Raw genomic sequence first — 18404 nt, 5'->3', positions numbered from 1 at the left:
CAGACACACATGGAAACGCAGGGAATGGAGGGATATGGATTATCTGAACATCATATTTGGCACAGACATTGTGGGCCAAAGAGTCTGCTCCTGTGCTCTACGGTTCTATGAAACTAAACGTGTAATTCCAGACCATAGACTAAGATTAAGGAATTTGAAAGGTTCTGGAACTAAAGGAGTCAAAGAGCGGATATTAGGGAACAGTTGAGCATTTTAAAAGCTTCAGAAATTCTGCATGAAATGGACGCTGTTGTTGATGTTGTACAAATACATGCAAGGCTTTGGGCAGCAAAAGTTGGGTAACATCTCCAAGTTTGCGGATGACACAAAGCTGGGTGGCAGTGTGAGCTGTGAGGAGGATGCTATGAGGATGACTTTGACAGGTTGTGTGAGTGGGCGGATGCATGGCAGATGCAGTATAATGTGGATAAATGTGAGGTTATCCACTTTGGTGGCAAGAACAGGAAGGCAGATTATTATCTGAATTGTGTCAGATTAGGAATGGGGGAGGTGCAACAAGACCTGGGTGTCCTAGTGCATCAGTCACTGAAAGTAAGCATGCAGGTAAAGCAGGCAGTGAAGAAAGCTGATGGCATGTTGGCCTTCATTGCGAGAGGATTTGAGTTTAGGAGCAAGGTTTCAAGGTCAGTTTATTGTCACATGTACCAATTAATCACTGTGATGGAAGGCAAAAAAAGTTCAATCTTCTTCCCCTCTTTGTTCTCCAGCAGTCGGGGCACTCGAACGTTCAGTTGTTGGGGCCACTGTGGTGGATGTTTATGTTAAAATGTATTTTGTGTGTCTTGTTGCTTTTTATTGGTATGACTGTATAGCAAATGAAATTCCACACATGTTGCAAAACATACTTGGCTAATAAAGTATGATTATGAGTAGATGCAGGAAAAAATTCCAGATGTTGGGGGAGTCCAGAACCAGGGGTCACAGTTACAGAATAAGGGGAGGCCATTTAGGACTGAGATGAAGAAAAAACTTCTTCACCAAGAGAGTTGTGAATCTGTGGAATTCTCTGCCACAGAAGGCAGCGGAGGCCGATTCACTGGATGCTTTAAAGAGAGTGTTAGAATTAGCTCTTAGGGCTAAAGGAATCAAGGGATACGAGGAGAAAGCAGGAACGGAGTACTGATTTTGGATGATCAGCCATGATCATATTGAATGAAGGTGCTGGCTTGAAGGGCCGAATGGCCTCCTCCTGCACCTCTTTTCTATGTTTAACAGGAGGAAGGTGGGGTGGGAGCTGCTTCACATCCTCGTCGTCCACCCTGGGTAGTTCTACGGAACTGGCAAAATTTGCAGCAAAGCGTCAACTGCGGTACTCTGAAGCACCGATTGCCACTTTTGACTGTTGTAGTTGACAGGAGGAGGAGGAGGAAGGCATCTCAGGTGGCCTGGTCCATCGTGTGGAACAAAAAAGAGTTGCAGCTGTCAAAGCTAGCAATATTTACAGAGAGGCAGACACTGAGGGAAGACAGGGAACCCAGGTAGGACTACCTGGCCATCCAAGGGGCAGATACTTCTCGTTAGAAGATTCATGTTAACAATCTTTCACCCAGGGACCATACCACAAGACCGCCTCCCGGGGGCTATGAGCCCGTGGATTACAAGCGGAACATCCCCCACAGGGGCCCCTCAGGTAAGCCGGGAGGGCGAGGACCACCGCCGCTCGGAGACCTGCAATGTCGGCAAAACACTGACAGCTCGGGAGACGAAGGTCATACAGTCACAGAAACAGGCCCTTTGGCTCCATTTGCCCAAGATTCTACATTAAAATGGTTATTTCCTTCCGTTCACCGATCTTCTACGCATTGGTTTCAATTAATGCCTTCTGTTTTATGTCAGTAATTAGAATGAGGTCCTTCTCAAGATGCCCCATCTACACTTGACCTACCTGTCCACATTTGGCCCACATCTCTCAAGAAACATTTCCTATCCTTGTACCTGTCCAAATGTCTTTTACAAGTTGTTACAGAACTTTCCTCAAACCTGTGGCATTCAAGAGAGAGCTAGATAGAGCTCTTAAGGATAGCGGAGTCAGGGGTATGGGGAGAAGGCAGGAACGGGGTACTGATTGAGAATGATCAGCCATGATCACATTGAATGCTGGTGCTGGCTCGAAGGGCCGAATGGCCTACTCCTGCACCTATTGTCTATTGACTCTATTGCCTCGATGATGTCAAAAAAATGATTCAATGCAATTTATTGAAAAAGCACAGTTTCTGCACTCATCATACCTGCACAAATAGAAATTATTTGGCAGTAACGGATGGGTAAATTTCAAACGCACATTGTCTTTGCAGGCCAAGAAGTCCCAAGATAACTAATTAATTGTAAAGTCCTCATTGAGAATTCAAGCTGACCATTGCCCAACATCTTCACGGCAGTGGGACGTACTGCTTGCAGCTTCCTCTAGATTGGTGCAACCTTCATTTTATTATGGACTTGCCTAACGTGGAGCTTCGCAATCAAGAGCTCTCATTTGAAACAAATGGGTACATTATGACCACTGACAGGTGAAGTGAAGAACATTGATTATCTTGTTACAATTGCACCTGTCAAGGGGTGGGATATATTAGGCGTGAACAGCGAGTTCTTGAAGTTGATGTGTTGGATGCAGGAGAAATGGGCAGGAGTAAAGACCTGAGTGACTTTGACAAGGGCCAAATTGTTTTAGCCAGACGACTGGGTCAGAGCATCTGTGAAACGGCAAGGCTTGTGGGGTGCTCCCAGTCAGCAGTGGTGAGTACCTACCGACAGTGGTCCGAGGAGGGACAAACCACAAACCGGCGACAGGCAGGGTGTTGGGCGCCCAAGGCTCATCGGTGCATGAGGGCAACGAAGGCTATCCCGTCTGGTCCGAACCGACAGGAGGTCGACTGTGGCACAAGTCACAGAAAATTGTAATAGTGGTCACGGGAGGAATGTGTCACAATACACAGTGCATCGCACCCTGCTGCGTATGGGGCTGCACACGGAGGACCAACAGCATATTAGGTAGGTGGGCATAATGTTTTGGCTGATCGGTGTAATTGGTCTCATTCAGTGGTCTGTTTTACAAGCTGTTATTTCCCCATTTCGGGTTTGCAGCACAACAGCCTGGTATTCAGGCAGAAGGGAAGTGGGGCAATATTCTACATTGAAAGCATTACATCTCTCTGTGACCTTTTGATGAGCTTAATCGGATATATTGCATGACTGGCCTAAAGAAACAAACCCATTGTTCAACAGACAATGCATATAGACATAGAAACATAGAAAATAGGTGCAGGAGTAGGCCATTCGGCCCTTCGAGCCTGCACCGCCATTCAATATGATCATGGCTGATCATTCAGCTCAGTAGCCTGTACCTGCCTTCTCTCCATACCCCCTGATCCCTTTAGCAAAAAGGGCCACATCTAACTCCCTCTTAAATATAGCTAATGAACTGGCCTCAACTACCTTCTGTGGCAGAGAATGCCACAGACTCACCACTCTCTGTGTGAAGAAATGTTTTCTCATCTCGGTCCTAAAAGACTTCCCCCTTATCCTTAAGCTGTGACCCCTGGTTCTGGACTCCCCCAACATCGGGAACAATCATCCCGCATCTAGCCTCTCCAACCCCTTAAGAATTTTATATGTTTCTATAAGATCCCCCCTCAGTCTTCTAAATTCCAGCGAGTACAAGCCCAGTCTATCCAGTCTTTCCTCATATGTAAGTCCCGCCATCCCAGGGATCAATCTGGTGAACCTTCTCTGTACTCCCTCTAAGGCAAGAATGTCTTTCCTCAGGTTAGGAGACCAAAACTGCACACAATACTCCAGGTGCGGTCTCACCAAGGCCCTGTACAACTGCAGCAGAACCTCCCTGCTCCTAAACTCAAATCCTCTTGCTATGAATGCCAACATACCATTCGCTTTCTTCACTGCCTGCTGCACCTGCATGCTTGCTTTCAATGACTGGTGCACCATGACACCCAGGTCACGTTGCATCTCCCCTTCTCCCAATCGGTCACCATTCAGGTAATACTCTGCTTTCCTGTTCTTGCCGCCAAAGTGGATAACCTCACATTTATCCACATTATATTGCATCTGCCATGCATTTGCCCACTCGCCTAATCTATCCAAGTCTCTCTGCAGCCTCCTAGCATCCTCCTCGCAGCTAACACTGCCACCCAGCTTCGTGTCATCCGCAAACTTAGAGATGTTGCATTCAATTCCCTCGTCCAAATCATTAATATACACTGTAAATAACTGGGGTCCCAGCACTGAGCCTTGCGGTACCCCACTAGTCACTGCCTGCCATTCCGAAAAGGACCCGTTTATTCCTACTCTTTGCTTCCTGTCCGCCAACCAATTTTCTATCCACCTCAACACTGAACCCTCAATACCGTGTGCTTTAAGTTTGTACACCAATCTCCTGTGTGGGACCTTGTCGAAGGCCTTCTGAAAGTCCAGATATAACACATCGACTGGTTCTCCCTTATCCACTCTACTAGTTACATCCTCGAAAAATTCTATAAGATTCGTCAGACATGATTTGCCTTTGGTAAATCCATGCTGACTTTGTCCGATGATATCACCACTTTCCAAATGTAATGCTATCACATCTTTAATAACTGACTCTAGCATTTTCCCCACTACCGATGTTAGGCTAACTGGTCTATAATTCCCCGTTTTCTCTCTCCCTCCCTTTTTAAAAAGTGGGGTTACATTACTCAGTCCTCAGGAACTACTCCAGAATCTAAAGAGTTTTGAAAAATTATCACTAATGCATCCACTATTTCTGAGGCTACTTGCTTAAGCACTCTGGGATGCAGCCAATCTGGCCCTGGGGATTTATCTGCCTTTAATCCATTTAATTTACCTAACACCACTTCCCGACTAACCTGGATTTCCCTCAGTTCCTCCATCTCATTAGACCCCCGGTCCCCCGCTATTTCCGGCAGACGGTTTATGTCTTCCTTAGTGAAGACAGAACCAAAGTATTTGTTCAATTGGTCTGCCATCTCCTTGTTCCCTATGATCAATTCACCTGTTTCCGACTGCAAGGGACCTACATTTGCCTTAACTAATCTTTTCCTCTTGACATATCTATAAAAGCTTTTGCAGTCTGTTTTTATGTTCCTTGCCAGTTTTCCCTCATAATCTATTTTCCCTTTCCTAATTAAGCCCTTTGTCCTCCTCTGCTGGACTCTGAATTTCTCCCAGTCCTCTGGTATGCTACTTTTTCTGGCTAATCTGTATGCTTCATCTTTTGTTTTAATACTATCCTTGATTTCCCTTGTTAGCCACGGATGCACTACCTTTCCTGGTTTGTTCTTTTGCCAAACTGGGATGAACACTTGTTGTAGTTCATCCATGCGACCTTTAAATGCCTTCCATTGCATGTCCACCGTCAACCCTTTCAGCATCAATCGCCAGTCTATCTTGGACAATTCACGCCTCATACCCTCAAAGTTACCTTTCTTTAAGTTCAGAACACTTGTTTCTGTATCGACTTTGTCACTCTCCATCCTAATGAAGAACTCTACCATATTATGATCACTCTTGCCCAAGGGGCCTCGCACAACAAGACTGCTAACTAACCCTTCCTCATTACTCAATACCCAGTCTAGAATGGCCTGTTCTCTCGTTGGTTCCTCGACATGTTGGTTTAGAAAACCATCTCTCAAACATTCCAAGAAATCCTCTTCCTCAGCACCCCTGCCAGTTTGGTTCACCCAATCTATATGTAGATTGAAGTCACCCATTATAACTGCTGCGCCTTTAGTGCATGCATTTCTAATTTCCTGCTTGATGCCATCCCCAACCTCCCTACTGCTGTTAGGTGGCCTGTACACAACTCCCACTAGCGTTTTCTGCCCCTTAGTGTTTCGTAGCTCTACCCATATCGATTCCACTTCCTCCAAGCTAATGTCCTTCCTTTCCACTGCTTTAATCTCCTCTCTAACCAGTAACGCTACCCCACCTCCTTTTCCTTTCTGTCTATCCCGCCTGAATATAGAATATCCCTGGATGTTGAGCTCCCAGCCTTGGTCACCCTGGAGCCATGTCTCCGTAATCCCAACTATATCATGATCATTAAAAACTATCTCCACATTTAATTCATCCACCTTATTACGTATACTCCTTGCATTGAGACACAAAGCCTTCAGGCTTGTTTTTACAACTCTCTTACCCCTTGTACGATTATGTTGAAAAGTGCCCCTTTTTGATTTTTGCCCTGGATTTGTCTGCCTGCCACTTTTACTTTTCACCTTGCTACCTGTTGCTTCTACCCTCATTTTACACCCCTCTGTCTCTCTGCTCCAGCTCCCATCCCCCTGCCACATTAGTTTAAATCCTCCCCGACAGCACTAGCAAACACTCCCCCTAGGACATTGGTTCCATTCCAGCTCAGGTGCAGACCGTCCTGTTTGTACTGGTCCCACCTCTCCCAGAACTAGTTCCAATGTCCTAAAAATTTGAATCCCTCCCCCTTGCACCATTTTTCAAGCCACGTATTCATATGAAATATCCTCCTATTCCTACTCTGACTAGCACATGGCACTGGTAGTAATCCAGAGATTATTACCTTTGAGGTCCTACTTTTTAGTTTATCTCCTAGCTCTCTAAATTCACCTTGTAGGACCTCATCCCTTTTTTTACCTAAATCGTTGGTGCCAACGTGCACCACGACAAATGGCTGCTCACCCTCCCCCTCGGCAGCCTGAAACACAAATGAAAACTACGGATGCTGGCAAACTCCAACAGACCTTTTTATTCAAACCTTGCAATTTGCAAAATAAATTTATATTTTTGATGGCCGAAGGGTTTAGTTTAGTTAAGAGATACAGGGAGGAAACAGGAACTTCAGCCCACCGAGTCCGTGCCGACCAGAAACCTGCATATTAACACTACCCTACACAGCACACTAGGGACAGTTTTTACATTTACCAAGCCAATTAACCTACAAACCTGCACGTCTTTGAAATGTGGGAGGAAACCGAAGGTTGAAATGTAAATTGTGCGTACTGCCACTCTATAGAAACTGGCTGCGTATGAAACTGCAGATGCAGACATTTGCTCAGGGCAGTTTGCAGAACATCAGAGCTGGAGTTTAGAAGGATGAGGGGACCTTATAGAAACATATAAACTTAAGGGATTGGACACGCTAGATGCAGGAAACATGTTCTCGATGTTGAGGGAGTCCAGAACCAAGGGCCACAGTTTAAGAATAAGGGGTAGGCCATTTAAAACTGAGATGAAGAAAAACTTTTTTACCCAGAGTTGTGAATTTGTGGAATTCTCTGCCTCAGTCAGCAGTGGAGGCCGATTCACTGGATGCTTTCAAGAGAGAATTAGATAGAGCTCTCATGGCTAACGGAATCAAGGGATATGGGGAGAAGGCAGGCACAGGTTACTGATTGTGGATGATCAGCCATGATCACATTGAATGGCGGTGCTGGCTTGAAGGGCCGAATGGCCTCCTCCTGCACCTATTGTCTATGTATCTGTGTATCTATGTAAATCGTTCTCTGCTTGAGAACAAAGCACAGTGCAGGTAGCCCTGCTTGCGACTGTCTTGACAGACAGCCCTGCTTGCCACTGCAGATATCCAGCCCAGACCATCCCACACATGGTGAATGACTGCTCACTGCGGCTTCTCCCTGGTGGCATTAAGGCCATCCGCCCAGCAACTGCTGCTGCCCTGGCCTGGATGTCCACAACTTTAGGCTGTGCCCGACATACGCAGGAAGAAGTTGTCCAGGGAGCATCAATGAATGAAGCAATCTCACACTCTCCATGCTCACACACTTCACTGAAGACTGATGTTGAAATGGTGGCGAGCATGCACAGAAATTTATCACAGTCAAAAAGACACGCCTTAACTAACTTATAAAAAATTGACAAAGCTAATTCTGTGACTCTGCAATGTAGTTCATTTAAAAAATTTAGCACACAGTTTTGGGCGAATTGTACATTAAATTCTGGCAATGCGCATGATAGAACTGTTCAAGCAAGAGCATTAACATAGGTGATGCAAGGTTGAATGTACATTGTGCATAGGTGCTCAGCACAGGGTTCAGACTGAATACACACACAGGCTTCTAGCTCATGTCCATTTAGCTAGGAATGCATCAAGTCATCCACCTGAACCGCCACATTCCAGTGCCACCGAGGGAATGTTAGAAGTATAGGGAAAAAAACTTCAGATGTTGGTTTACATCGAAGGTAGACACAAAATGCTAGAGTAACTCAGCAGGTCAGGAAGCATCTCTGGAGAGAAGGAAAGCGTGACATTTCGGGTCGAGACCCTTCTTCAGTCTGAAGAAGGGTCTTGACCCCAAGCGTCACCCATTCCTTCTCTCCCGAGATGCTGCCTGGCCCGCTGAGTTACTCCAGCATTTTGTGTCTACCTTCGAGGGAATGTTAGAAGTCGGCTCGACTGACAAAATGGTGTTAATTTGGAGCCTCAACCAAAAACATAGGTAGTACCAGTTCAAAAACATGCTTCAAAGCAAAACAAAATCGTGGAAAATTCATGCTGCAACATGAAACACTAAACCTAAAGGGACTTTACAAATTAAAGACAGCAATATTTTTTGTTAAAGGATTCCTATTTTTAAAAGTAATTTTAAAGGATTTCCCTGACCACAATGTCAAAATTCTGGGGTCTAATGTCTCTGAGCAAGACACTCATATACTTTACAAATCATTAGATAATAATTCAACAGACAATTATCTTCTTGGGTTTCAGCCGAACATGATCATATCTTGAATAACTAATATCCTTTATCTTCCCTGTTTAGTTGTGTACTGTGGATACGGGCCCCACAGTATCTGGAATGACACAAACTTTTACTAGCACCACCCGGGTGTCGACCACAAATGTATAAATGCTGTCACTGAACCTTTAAACTTTCAAAACCACCTCATTTGCACTTCCTTGATTGACTGCCGTGCAAGTTTTTTTTAAATGATGTAAAACTAGTGTCAATCTCTTGAATGACAATTGTCAGGAGAATGGGGTTGAGAAGGAAAAATAGCTCAGCCACGATCGAATGTCAGAGCAGACTCTACGGGCCGAATGGCCTAATTCTGCTCCCATTTCCCCGGTGTGGGACGAATAAAGGAAATTATTATGACTTATGGTCTAAATTCCCATCCCTGCTGAATATCACTACAGCATTCCAAGGCTGAGCGATTAAACATGGCCTCTCCCTTTCAGTCCTAGTCAGCATGAACTAAGGTATGCATCAACAATTGGATAGCACAGCTTTATTGTTCTTGCCAGCTTCTTCCCTTCTCCACACACCTGAAGTAGCACATGGCTGGGGCTCTATAAGGCGCTGGTCAGGCCTCATTTGGAATATTGAGAGCAATTTTGGGCACCATAATCTAAGGAAGGATGTGCTGGCTCTGGAGAGGGTCCAGAGACAGTTTTCAAAAATGATCCCAGGAATGAGTGGGTTAACATATGATCAGCGTTTGACGACACTGGGCCTGTACTCGCTGGAGTTTAGAAGAATGAGAGGGGACCTCATTGAAACATACCGAATAATGAAAGGCTGAGATAGAGTGGATGTGGAGAGGATGTTTCCACTAGTGGGAGAGTCTAGGACCAGAGGCCACAGCCTCAGAATTAAAGGACATTCCTTTAGGAAGGAGTTGAGGAGGAATTTATTTTGTCAGAGGGTGGTGAATCTGTGGAATTCTTTGCCACAGACGGCTGTGGAGGCAATTAATGGCTATTTTTAAGGCAGAGATAGATAGATTCTTGATTAGTGCGGGTGTCAGGGGTTATGGGGAGAAGGCAGGAGAATGGGGTTAGCAGGGAGACATGGATCAGCCATGATTGAATGGCAGAAAAGACTTGATGGGCCGAATGGCCTAATTCTGCTCCTATCACTTATGACCTGCTTTCTATCACCACGACTCATACACCACTGCCAGAGGAATATCTGTCTGACCCACACATCAATTTTGAACAGAGCAGGCGAACTGGAACAAAGATCAATGAAATGCTGTCTTATTTTTAGAGAAATACTTGCAAAATGTTAACTGAAAAGGAAATCTCAAAGCAAACTCTGGACAAATTGATTGCAATACCAAATTAAAATGAAATGAACACACCACACTTCAACTTACTTACCATCTTTTTGTTATTCTACTTCAACAGGTGAAAAGAGAGAGAGAGAAGGTAAAACAGAAAGGTCAGAAAAGATCAGAGTGAAAACATCACTCCTGGAGCTCAGATTCTCAGCAACTTCCAAAATTAAAAAGACAGAAAGTTGAGAATCCTTCCTATTAATTGTGTAAAAGTGTTTTATGCACAGCTATAAACAGCAGCTTATTTACAAGATTTGTAACTAAACAATCTATTCAGAAATGTTACTCGATGCACCTTAACGACAAATTTGTAATACAATAACAAATTAAGCAGCAAATCTTAATGGTATAAAATGTAGGAAGTTTTAAGGAAAAAGATGGCGTGTGGGGCAAATTTATTTTTAAAGAGCGAGTGGTAGATGCTGGGAATACAATGCTAGGTAGGGGTGTGGTGGAGGCAAACACCATAGTGGCATTTAAGAGGCTTTAGATGGGCACATGGAAGTGCAGGGAATGGAGGGACACGGATCACGTGCAGACAGAGATTAGTTTAACAAGGCATCATGTGAAGTGCTAATATCAATAGACAATAGGTGCAGGAGTAGGCCATTCGGCCCTTCGAGCCAGCACCGCCATTCAATGTGATCATGGCTGATCATTCTCAATCGTGGGATGAAGGGCCTGTTCCTGTGCTCTTCCATGTCAATGTTGCCCGAGTAATGCATATGAGGAGTTTCTCCAATTCTCTCAACCCACAGTGAGTTTAGAAACATAGACAAATAGGCCATTCGGCCCTTCGAGCCAGCACCGCCATTCAATGTGATCACGGCTGATCATCGAAAATCAGTACCCCGTTCCTGCTTTCTCCCCATGTCCCTTGATTCCTTTAGCCCTAAGAGCTAAATCTAACTCTCTCTTGAAAACTTACACTGGGCTGTACTCAACAGTTCTTGCAAACACATCACCACAATGACTTAATTTGCTTAATTACTCAAAACCTTCAAATGGGGAATGAATATTTCCCCAAAGCCTGCAGGCAAGCAAAGTGCTTGGCTCCAAAAAACTTTCAAGATGGCTCTTCAAACATGTCCGGGTTAAAAACATTAATTGCTGTTCAATTAAACTGTTTAAATTCATAAGTTGTAGGAGCAGAATTAGACCATTAAATATACTCCGCCATTCAATCATGGCTGATCTATCTTTCCTTCTCAACTCCATTCTCCTACCTTCTCCTCATAACCCTTGACACCCTTACTAATCAAGAACCTATCAATCTCCACAATAAATAACGCAACCCCACAGCCTCCTCTGGCAATGAATTCCACAGATTCACCACCTTGGACGGCTGTTGCGAAGGCATACTGAGACGAGAAGAAACTTTTTCACCCAGAGAGTTGTGAATGTGTGGAATTCTCTGCCACAGAAGGCAGTGGAGGCCAATTCACTGGAGTTAGATAGAGCTCTAGGGGCTAGAGGAATCAAGGGATATGGGGAGAAGGCAGGCAGGGGTTACTGATTAAGGATGATCAGCCATGATCACAATGAATGGCGGTGCTGGCTCGAAGGGCCAAATGGCCTCCTCCTGCACCTATTTTCTACGTTTCTATTTTAATGCACCTCTGTCTTCACATTTGTAGCTTGCTTTGTACCACCATTTCAAAGGCTAGGTCACACCAATTAATTTATTACAACATTCCTACGACTCATCTAATCTTTCCACCATTATTTTCTGCCCACGAGGCTACACCCGTTTTGATATCTCTCGAAATCATATAAAAACGTCCAGCGTTTTGCAATTGCACGTCTCTCCACAGGCCTGGGAAGTGCAACAATACAATGCCATTTTGATTAGCTGTTGCTACAAAAGGCCAATTTTTAGGCAAGTGAAAAAGAGAACTCAGAAAATAGCCAAAGCCGTAATATTGAAAGTCAACTTTGGATTTGACTTCCTACCAACCAATTAAGACTAGTCCTATTAACTGCTGTAGATTTCCCAGATTACATTTGCAAGGAGCAAGTCATAATCTGGCATTAGCAAATTTAATTCTTAGAATTGGCATCAGCTCAAATACCCGGTGAAATGCAGTTGCCCTTTCATCGCTAAACCAATCTTAAGTCAGTTCCTTTCGCAAAGGAGCTTCCAAAATATTTTTTTCAAAAATGTTTAAGAAACAATTGGACAGGTACATGGATAGGACCGGTTTAGTCGGACATGGGCCAAATGCAGGCAGGTGGGACTAGCATAGATGGGCGGTGTTGACAAGTTGGGCCGAAGGGCCTGCTTCCATGCGACATGGCCCTAAGTGCCTCTGATAAAGGTTTTCAAAACTCAACTTTGATTTCATCCACCAATACTTGTAAAACAACTTTCCTTCCTCCATTATGGTAATGGAAAGTGCAACGAAACCTGGGTGTCCTTGTACACCAGTCACTGAAAGTAAGCGTGCAGGTACAGCAGGCAGTGAAGAAAGCTAATGGCATGTTGGCCTTCATAACAAGAGGATTTGAGTATAGGAGTAAAGAGGTCCTTCTGCAGTTGTATATGGTGAGACCGCATCTGGAATATTGTGTGCAGTTTTGGTCTCCTAATTTGGGGAAGGACGTCCTTGCTATTGAGGCAGTGCAGCGTAGGTTCACCAGGTTAATCCCCGGGATGGCAGGACTGTCACATGAGGAAAGATTGGAAAGACTGGGCTTGTATTCACTGGAGTTTAGAAGGATGAGAGGGGATCTTTTAGAGACGAATAAAATTATAAAAGGACTGAACAAGCTAGATGCAGGAAAAATGTTCCCAATGTTGGGGGAATCCAGAACCAGGGCCCAGTCTAAAAATAAAGGGGAGGCCATTTAAAACTGAGGTGAGAAGAAAATTTTTCACCCAGAGTTGTGAATTTGTGGAATTCTCTGCCACAGAAGGCAGTGGAGGCCAATTCACTGGATGAATTTAGAAGGGAGTTAGATAAAGCTCTTGGGGCTAGCGGAATCAAGGGATATGGGGCGAAGGCAGGCACAGGTTACTGATTGTGGATGATCAGCCATGATCATAATGAATGGCGGTGCTGGCTCAAAGGGCCAATTGGCACCCTCCTGCACCAATTTTCTATGTTTCTATATTATCAAAAAACTAAGATAAAAAGATAGCATGAGTAATTATATGTGACTAGAGCCGAAGCTACGGGCTGATGTGATGATCAAGTACTTTCTCAAAAATTCTAATGGATTCCCTAACAAACAACTTCAGTGACAATGAGATAGAGCGAGCAAATCAGTTGTAGAAAAATAACAAGAGAAGATGAAGCAGAATGATGGGAGGTGATAAAAATATTAAACCTCTTCCAAAACAAAAATTAAAACTACACTGTACTGCTGGTCACTATATTTTCCAATACTCAAAATTTTAAATGAATAGTTATGTCACTTGTGTAGGTTATTGCGTGATAGTTTTTAAACCTGTGAGTGTTGAACTTCAACTAAGGCACAATTTAATATTTAAAATCTATTGTTTTATATATTAAAAACTGTACAGATCACCAAGCTTTAATTACTAAACATTTTCAGTGAGGAGCTGCTGTTGTAAACTACTTATTACTGTTAAATGAAGAAAAGATACGGTTTCCTTTAAATCTGCTATACAAACAGAAATCTAAGCATGCCAGAAAGAAAAATAAAACGCGTTTACCATGGATAAGAATAAAATGGATAAGAAACATGTAAACGTATTAAAGGAACAAAGCAAGAGGATATGTAGACAGTACCTTGATCTCAATGTTGCCAACTTTGGCCGTGGAACGGATGATGGGCCTGCCGACCAGCGCTGGGAAGATGTGCTCTGGGAAGTTGGAGCCTGCATAGCCACACTTGACAAACTGCACACGCGGGAAACAAGAACATATACTTAGTACCATCTAGTTAACTTACTATGCAAGTAAACTTTTAAACAGAATCTAAAAAGTTATAGCAATCTGATAAATTGTGCATCTGTATGCATTAGAAATAAAGTATGTGCAATAATAGACAATAGGTGCAGGAGGAGGCCACTCGGCCCTTCGAGCCAGCACCGCCATTCACTGTGATCATGGCTAGTCATTCACAATCAGTACCCCGCTCCTGCCTTCTCCCCATATCCCCTGACTCCGCTATCTTTCAGAGCTCTATCTAACTCAGAGCTCTTTAAGAGCTCTATCTAACTCTATCTAACTACAGATGCTGGTTTACACCGAAGATAGACACAGAAATCTGGAGTAACTTAGTGGGTCACACAGCATTTCCTGAGAAAATGTATAGGTGACTTTTCAGCTTGTGACCCTCAGGTTTCGAAGAGTCTCAACACAAAACGTCATCTATTCCCTCTCTCCAGAGATGCTGCCTGACCCGTTCAGTTACTCCAGAATTTTGAGTCTATCTTTGGAATAAAGTAGTTATGCTTGACCCAATCTGTTGAACAGATTATGTCGGGCAGCTTTTCTTTTTATCAATAAATGTGCTACACAGATCAACAAAACAAAAATTCTTAAATACACATCTTAGGCATTGAGTTGAATCCACTCCTCATACTCACAGCAAACTGAAAACATTTCAAACGCCACGAACAAAGACAACTTAAAATACAAGCAATACAAACCCGGACCTTGCATGCAAGGCCAATGGTGGGGATGTTATGGGGGTCACCCCAAGCCCACTAGTGATATGAGACGCGGCGAGGGGGAGGGGGGGAGGGCGAGAGGGAGAGGGCGAGAGGGAGAGGGAGAGGGCGAGAGGGAGTGAGTGTGTCCAGGCTCCTAACAATTAGCCCATGTCCCAAGACGTGAAGGGCCATGTTCCCTGGTTTTCAGATTCTTCAGGACAATGGTCATCATCTCTGTAACTGCCTCCAACTGTCTTAGAAATACCGTCTCCTACGTTCTTTTAAAATGCACCGCTCACATGTCATGGGGTACAAGGGCAACCTATCCCTCTCTGTATCCTTCCAAACTATTAAAATATCAGCAATTTGAATCGTTCCATTGTGATTCATATCAAAAACCAGTGGTAAACAAAGAATAGACACAAAAAGCTAGAGTAACTCAGCAAAACACTTCTAAGATCTCCCCTCATCCTCCTACGCTCCATGGAATAGAGACACAGCCTACTCAACCTCTCCCTATAGCTCACACTCTCTAGTTCTGGCAACATCCTCGTAAATCTTTTCTGAAACCCTTTCAAGCTTGACAATATCTTTCCTCTAACATGCCCAGAACTGAACCCAAGTTAAAAGTCAGGCTTTTTCCAGCTTGCATCAGCTTTGGAAGGCAGGGCAAATACCACTGTGCAATTTTATCAGGATGTGTGTGCACTGACAAAACTTTGTTAGCAATGTGCTCGTGTTCTGGCACGCACTAACAAACCTTTACAACTCGCAATGGGTGCGATCCTGGCAGGGAATTGCGAGCAAATACAAGATTCCCTCAAGCGTGCAAGGACAGGAAAGTCAAAGCAAACCATCTCACTTCATGCTCTCATGTTTTGTTCAGTGGACTGTTCACCATGATATCTGTGTCAGAGGCCAAGATCAGACTGCTGACATCCTGATCTACTGCTTGGTGAAACACCAAGTGATGTACTCATCGATTTGTGGAGCTCCCCCCACCACTAACAAGTAGATAAATGACATTTTCAGGCAACACCTCCACCCTTATCTACACATTCCTCAGATCATGTAGATATCAACTCGTGGTATCAACTCACAACCACCTAGACAAATAGCACACTCCTTTCCTGTCAGTTGTGTTTGCAGAACATTTTCCTCAATTGCGTTTATTAAAGCAAGTAGAAGTTTTGAAAAACACAAGGATGCTGTGATACAAACCTACCTGTCCTCTTCATTAACCAAATGCGTGGCTCACATGTCCATATCTGTTACTAATAATTAATAACTACATCCCCTTCCAAGCAGCATTGTTACAATTACTGGGCTCTGAAGGCATTTTTGCAAAATAAGCCATATTATAGTGAATATACATTTAAGCAGGCCATTCCACCCAACCAAACCTCACTGCTTTCTCTGTTCCATTTTGAGCCTCTTTTAGTCTCTCCATGCCTGATGCTCTCATCTTAACGTATTTGTACTTTGCACTTTAACCACTTCCTGCAGCAGCCAGTTCCACATTCTCAGCACTCTGAATAAATACGTTTATTCGACTAACCCGTGGCATTTCCTGGTGGTTATCTTGCAATAATGGCCCCAGAGTATGTTGCAGGTTTGAGGGGCAAAATGGCCTGTCGCAGTTATTCCGTGTTATGCACCAGTATAGGCACGGAGCCTGCATCCACTCTAACCAAAAACACTCATTCTAAAACACCAACAACATCCTCAACTTTTCTCAAGTTCAATTTTTTCCTGAGAGGAATCAGTGGCCATTCCGATTTCTCTCTCAAATCATCTCTGCCCCCCCCCCCCACACTATTCCGCTGTTATTTACTACAATGGCAAATAGAACTTGTGAAGCACAAACAACAAGGTAGACACAAAACGCTGGAGTAATTCAGCGGGTCAGGCAGCATCTCTGGAGAAGGAATGGGTGACGTTTCGGGTCGAGACCCTTCTTCAGACTGATGTCGGGGAGGGGGCAGGACAAAGATAGGATGCAGTCGGAGACAGGAAGACTAGTGCGGGAAATGGGAAGGGGGAGGGAATAGAGAGGGAAAGCAGGGACTATCTGAAGTTAGAGAAGTCCGCCCGCTCCCCTGACGTCTGAAAAAGGATCTCGAACCAAAAAGACATCCATTCCTTCTCTCCAGAGATGCTGCTTGACCCGCTGAGTTACTCCAGCATTTTGTGTTTACCTTCGATATTAACCAGCATCTACAATTTTTTTCCTAACCAAGTACAAACTGCAAGCAGATCAAGGCCGTCTATAGGTTTAGCCTAATTTCAATTCTATCCCACTTCAGGTAAATGGAAGTATATTTTGTCATTATAATTTGGGGTGCAACTTTTAGCAATTGGTGTATTGGTTGGTACTCCAAGATCCACAATCTCTATCCCACCTAGACATTCACATTCCAGGTAATGTGACCCTTCTGTTCTTTCAACCAAACTAGTCGGACCAGAGTGAAAACTCACTGCAATTCAAAGCATCTTGACATGGCAGATCAAATTTTTTTAAGGAAATGGATTCTGAAGGCATAAATATCAGTCTGAAGAAGGGTCTCGACCCAAAACGTCACCCATTCCTTCTCTCCTGAGATGCTGCCTGACCTGCTGAGTTACTCCAGCATTTTGTGTCTACCCACAGTATTTTGCAGACAGGGGAAACTGCTGATGCTGGAAGTTTGTGCAAAACAGAGTGCCGGAGGAACTCAGTGAATCAGCCAGCATCTGCGGAGGGAATGGATAAGTGACGCTTCGGGTCGAGACCCTCCTTCAGACTGACTGTAGATAGGGGGGGGTGGAGAAAGCTGGAAAAGAGAGGTGAGGGCGGCACAAAGTCTGGCAGGTGATATGTGGATACAGGTGATAGTTGGGATGTGTTAGTCCATTCCCTCCACAGATATTGCTTGCCCCACTGAGTTCCTCCAGCCTTCTGTGCTGTACACGGAGCAGTCATTTTCCTTTGTAACAGGTCAGAGAAGGAAACAGGAGAATGAAAATACTGGAGTTTTGAAGATAAACTATGACGGACATCTTTCAGATCATTAAATCTGTTTCTCAGAGCAGGAAGTCAGAAAAATGGCTGCTCGGAAGCTGCAGAAAATGTGGAACTGGCAACCACAGAGGATGGCTGAAGTGAGAAGAGGAAGTGGTGTGTGGAGGGGTGATTGATTTGGTGCCGAACACGAATGACACGCCAGCCTGACCTGTGCTGCAAACCAGCTGAGGTGTCCCAGGCAGATTATGCTTGCAATCCCCTCAGCATGGACACTCGGAGCATGGCATGGGGGGGATAGAACTAGTGGCAGAACTAGGGAGCAGTTGTGTCAAGGGGAAAGGCAGGCCAGGAACCAGAGTTGGGGGTCACAGAAAGGGCCGTGATCAGGGGCCAGTGTTGGGGTCAAGGAGGTAAGGGGCGGGATTAAAGTGACAAATGATTGGGGAGGACGGGGAGAAGGCTGGAGGGTGTCTGGGGGCCAGTGCAGAGGAACAGGAGGGGAAAAGAGCAATGGACCGGGGGGGGGGGAGGGGACTGAGGTCAGGAATAACAGAACATGGGTCAGGGGCGACGGATCAGGGAGGGTTAAGGGGTCGGCTAGAGTCCGGGGGGGGGATGACAATGACGACAAGGAAGGAAGATGGGGTCCAGGGAGCAAAGGACAAGGGTGGCAAGGCAGGGGGCAAAGGA

The 18404-nt window shown here is 44.6% G+C and overlaps 1 protein-coding gene across 3 annotated transcripts in view; it reads right to left on the bottom strand.

Annotated features, from left to right (window-relative positions):
* LOC144596837 (actin-related protein 2) overlaps positions 1 to 18404 on the bottom strand; it is a 42166-nt gene that overhangs the window by 22367 nt on the left and 1395 nt on the right. The window contains exons 2-3 of one of the 3 annotated variants that reach the window (XM_078405678.1): positions 13842 to 13952; positions 10130 to 10144 (exon numbers count right to left, since the gene is read on the bottom strand). In XM_078405678.1, coding sequence (XP_078261804.1) covers positions 10130 to 10144; positions 13842 to 13952 — 126 coding nt within the window. Of the gene's footprint in view, positions 1 to 10129; positions 10148 to 13841; positions 13953 to 18404 lie in introns of those variants that run through there. The other 2 variants (XM_078405681.1, XM_078405679.1) reach the window with 2 other exon arrangements.

Source organism: Rhinoraja longicauda, chromosome 9 (genome assembly GCF_053455715.1).
Source record: "Rhinoraja longicauda isolate Sanriku21f chromosome 9, sRhiLon1.1, whole genome shotgun sequence".
Taxonomy (NCBI): Eukaryota; Metazoa; Chordata; class Chondrichthyes; order Rajiformes; family Arhynchobatidae; genus Rhinoraja; species Rhinoraja longicauda.
Note: the sequence above shows the minus strand (reverse complement) of the source record. Positions and strands in the feature narration are given on the sequence as shown.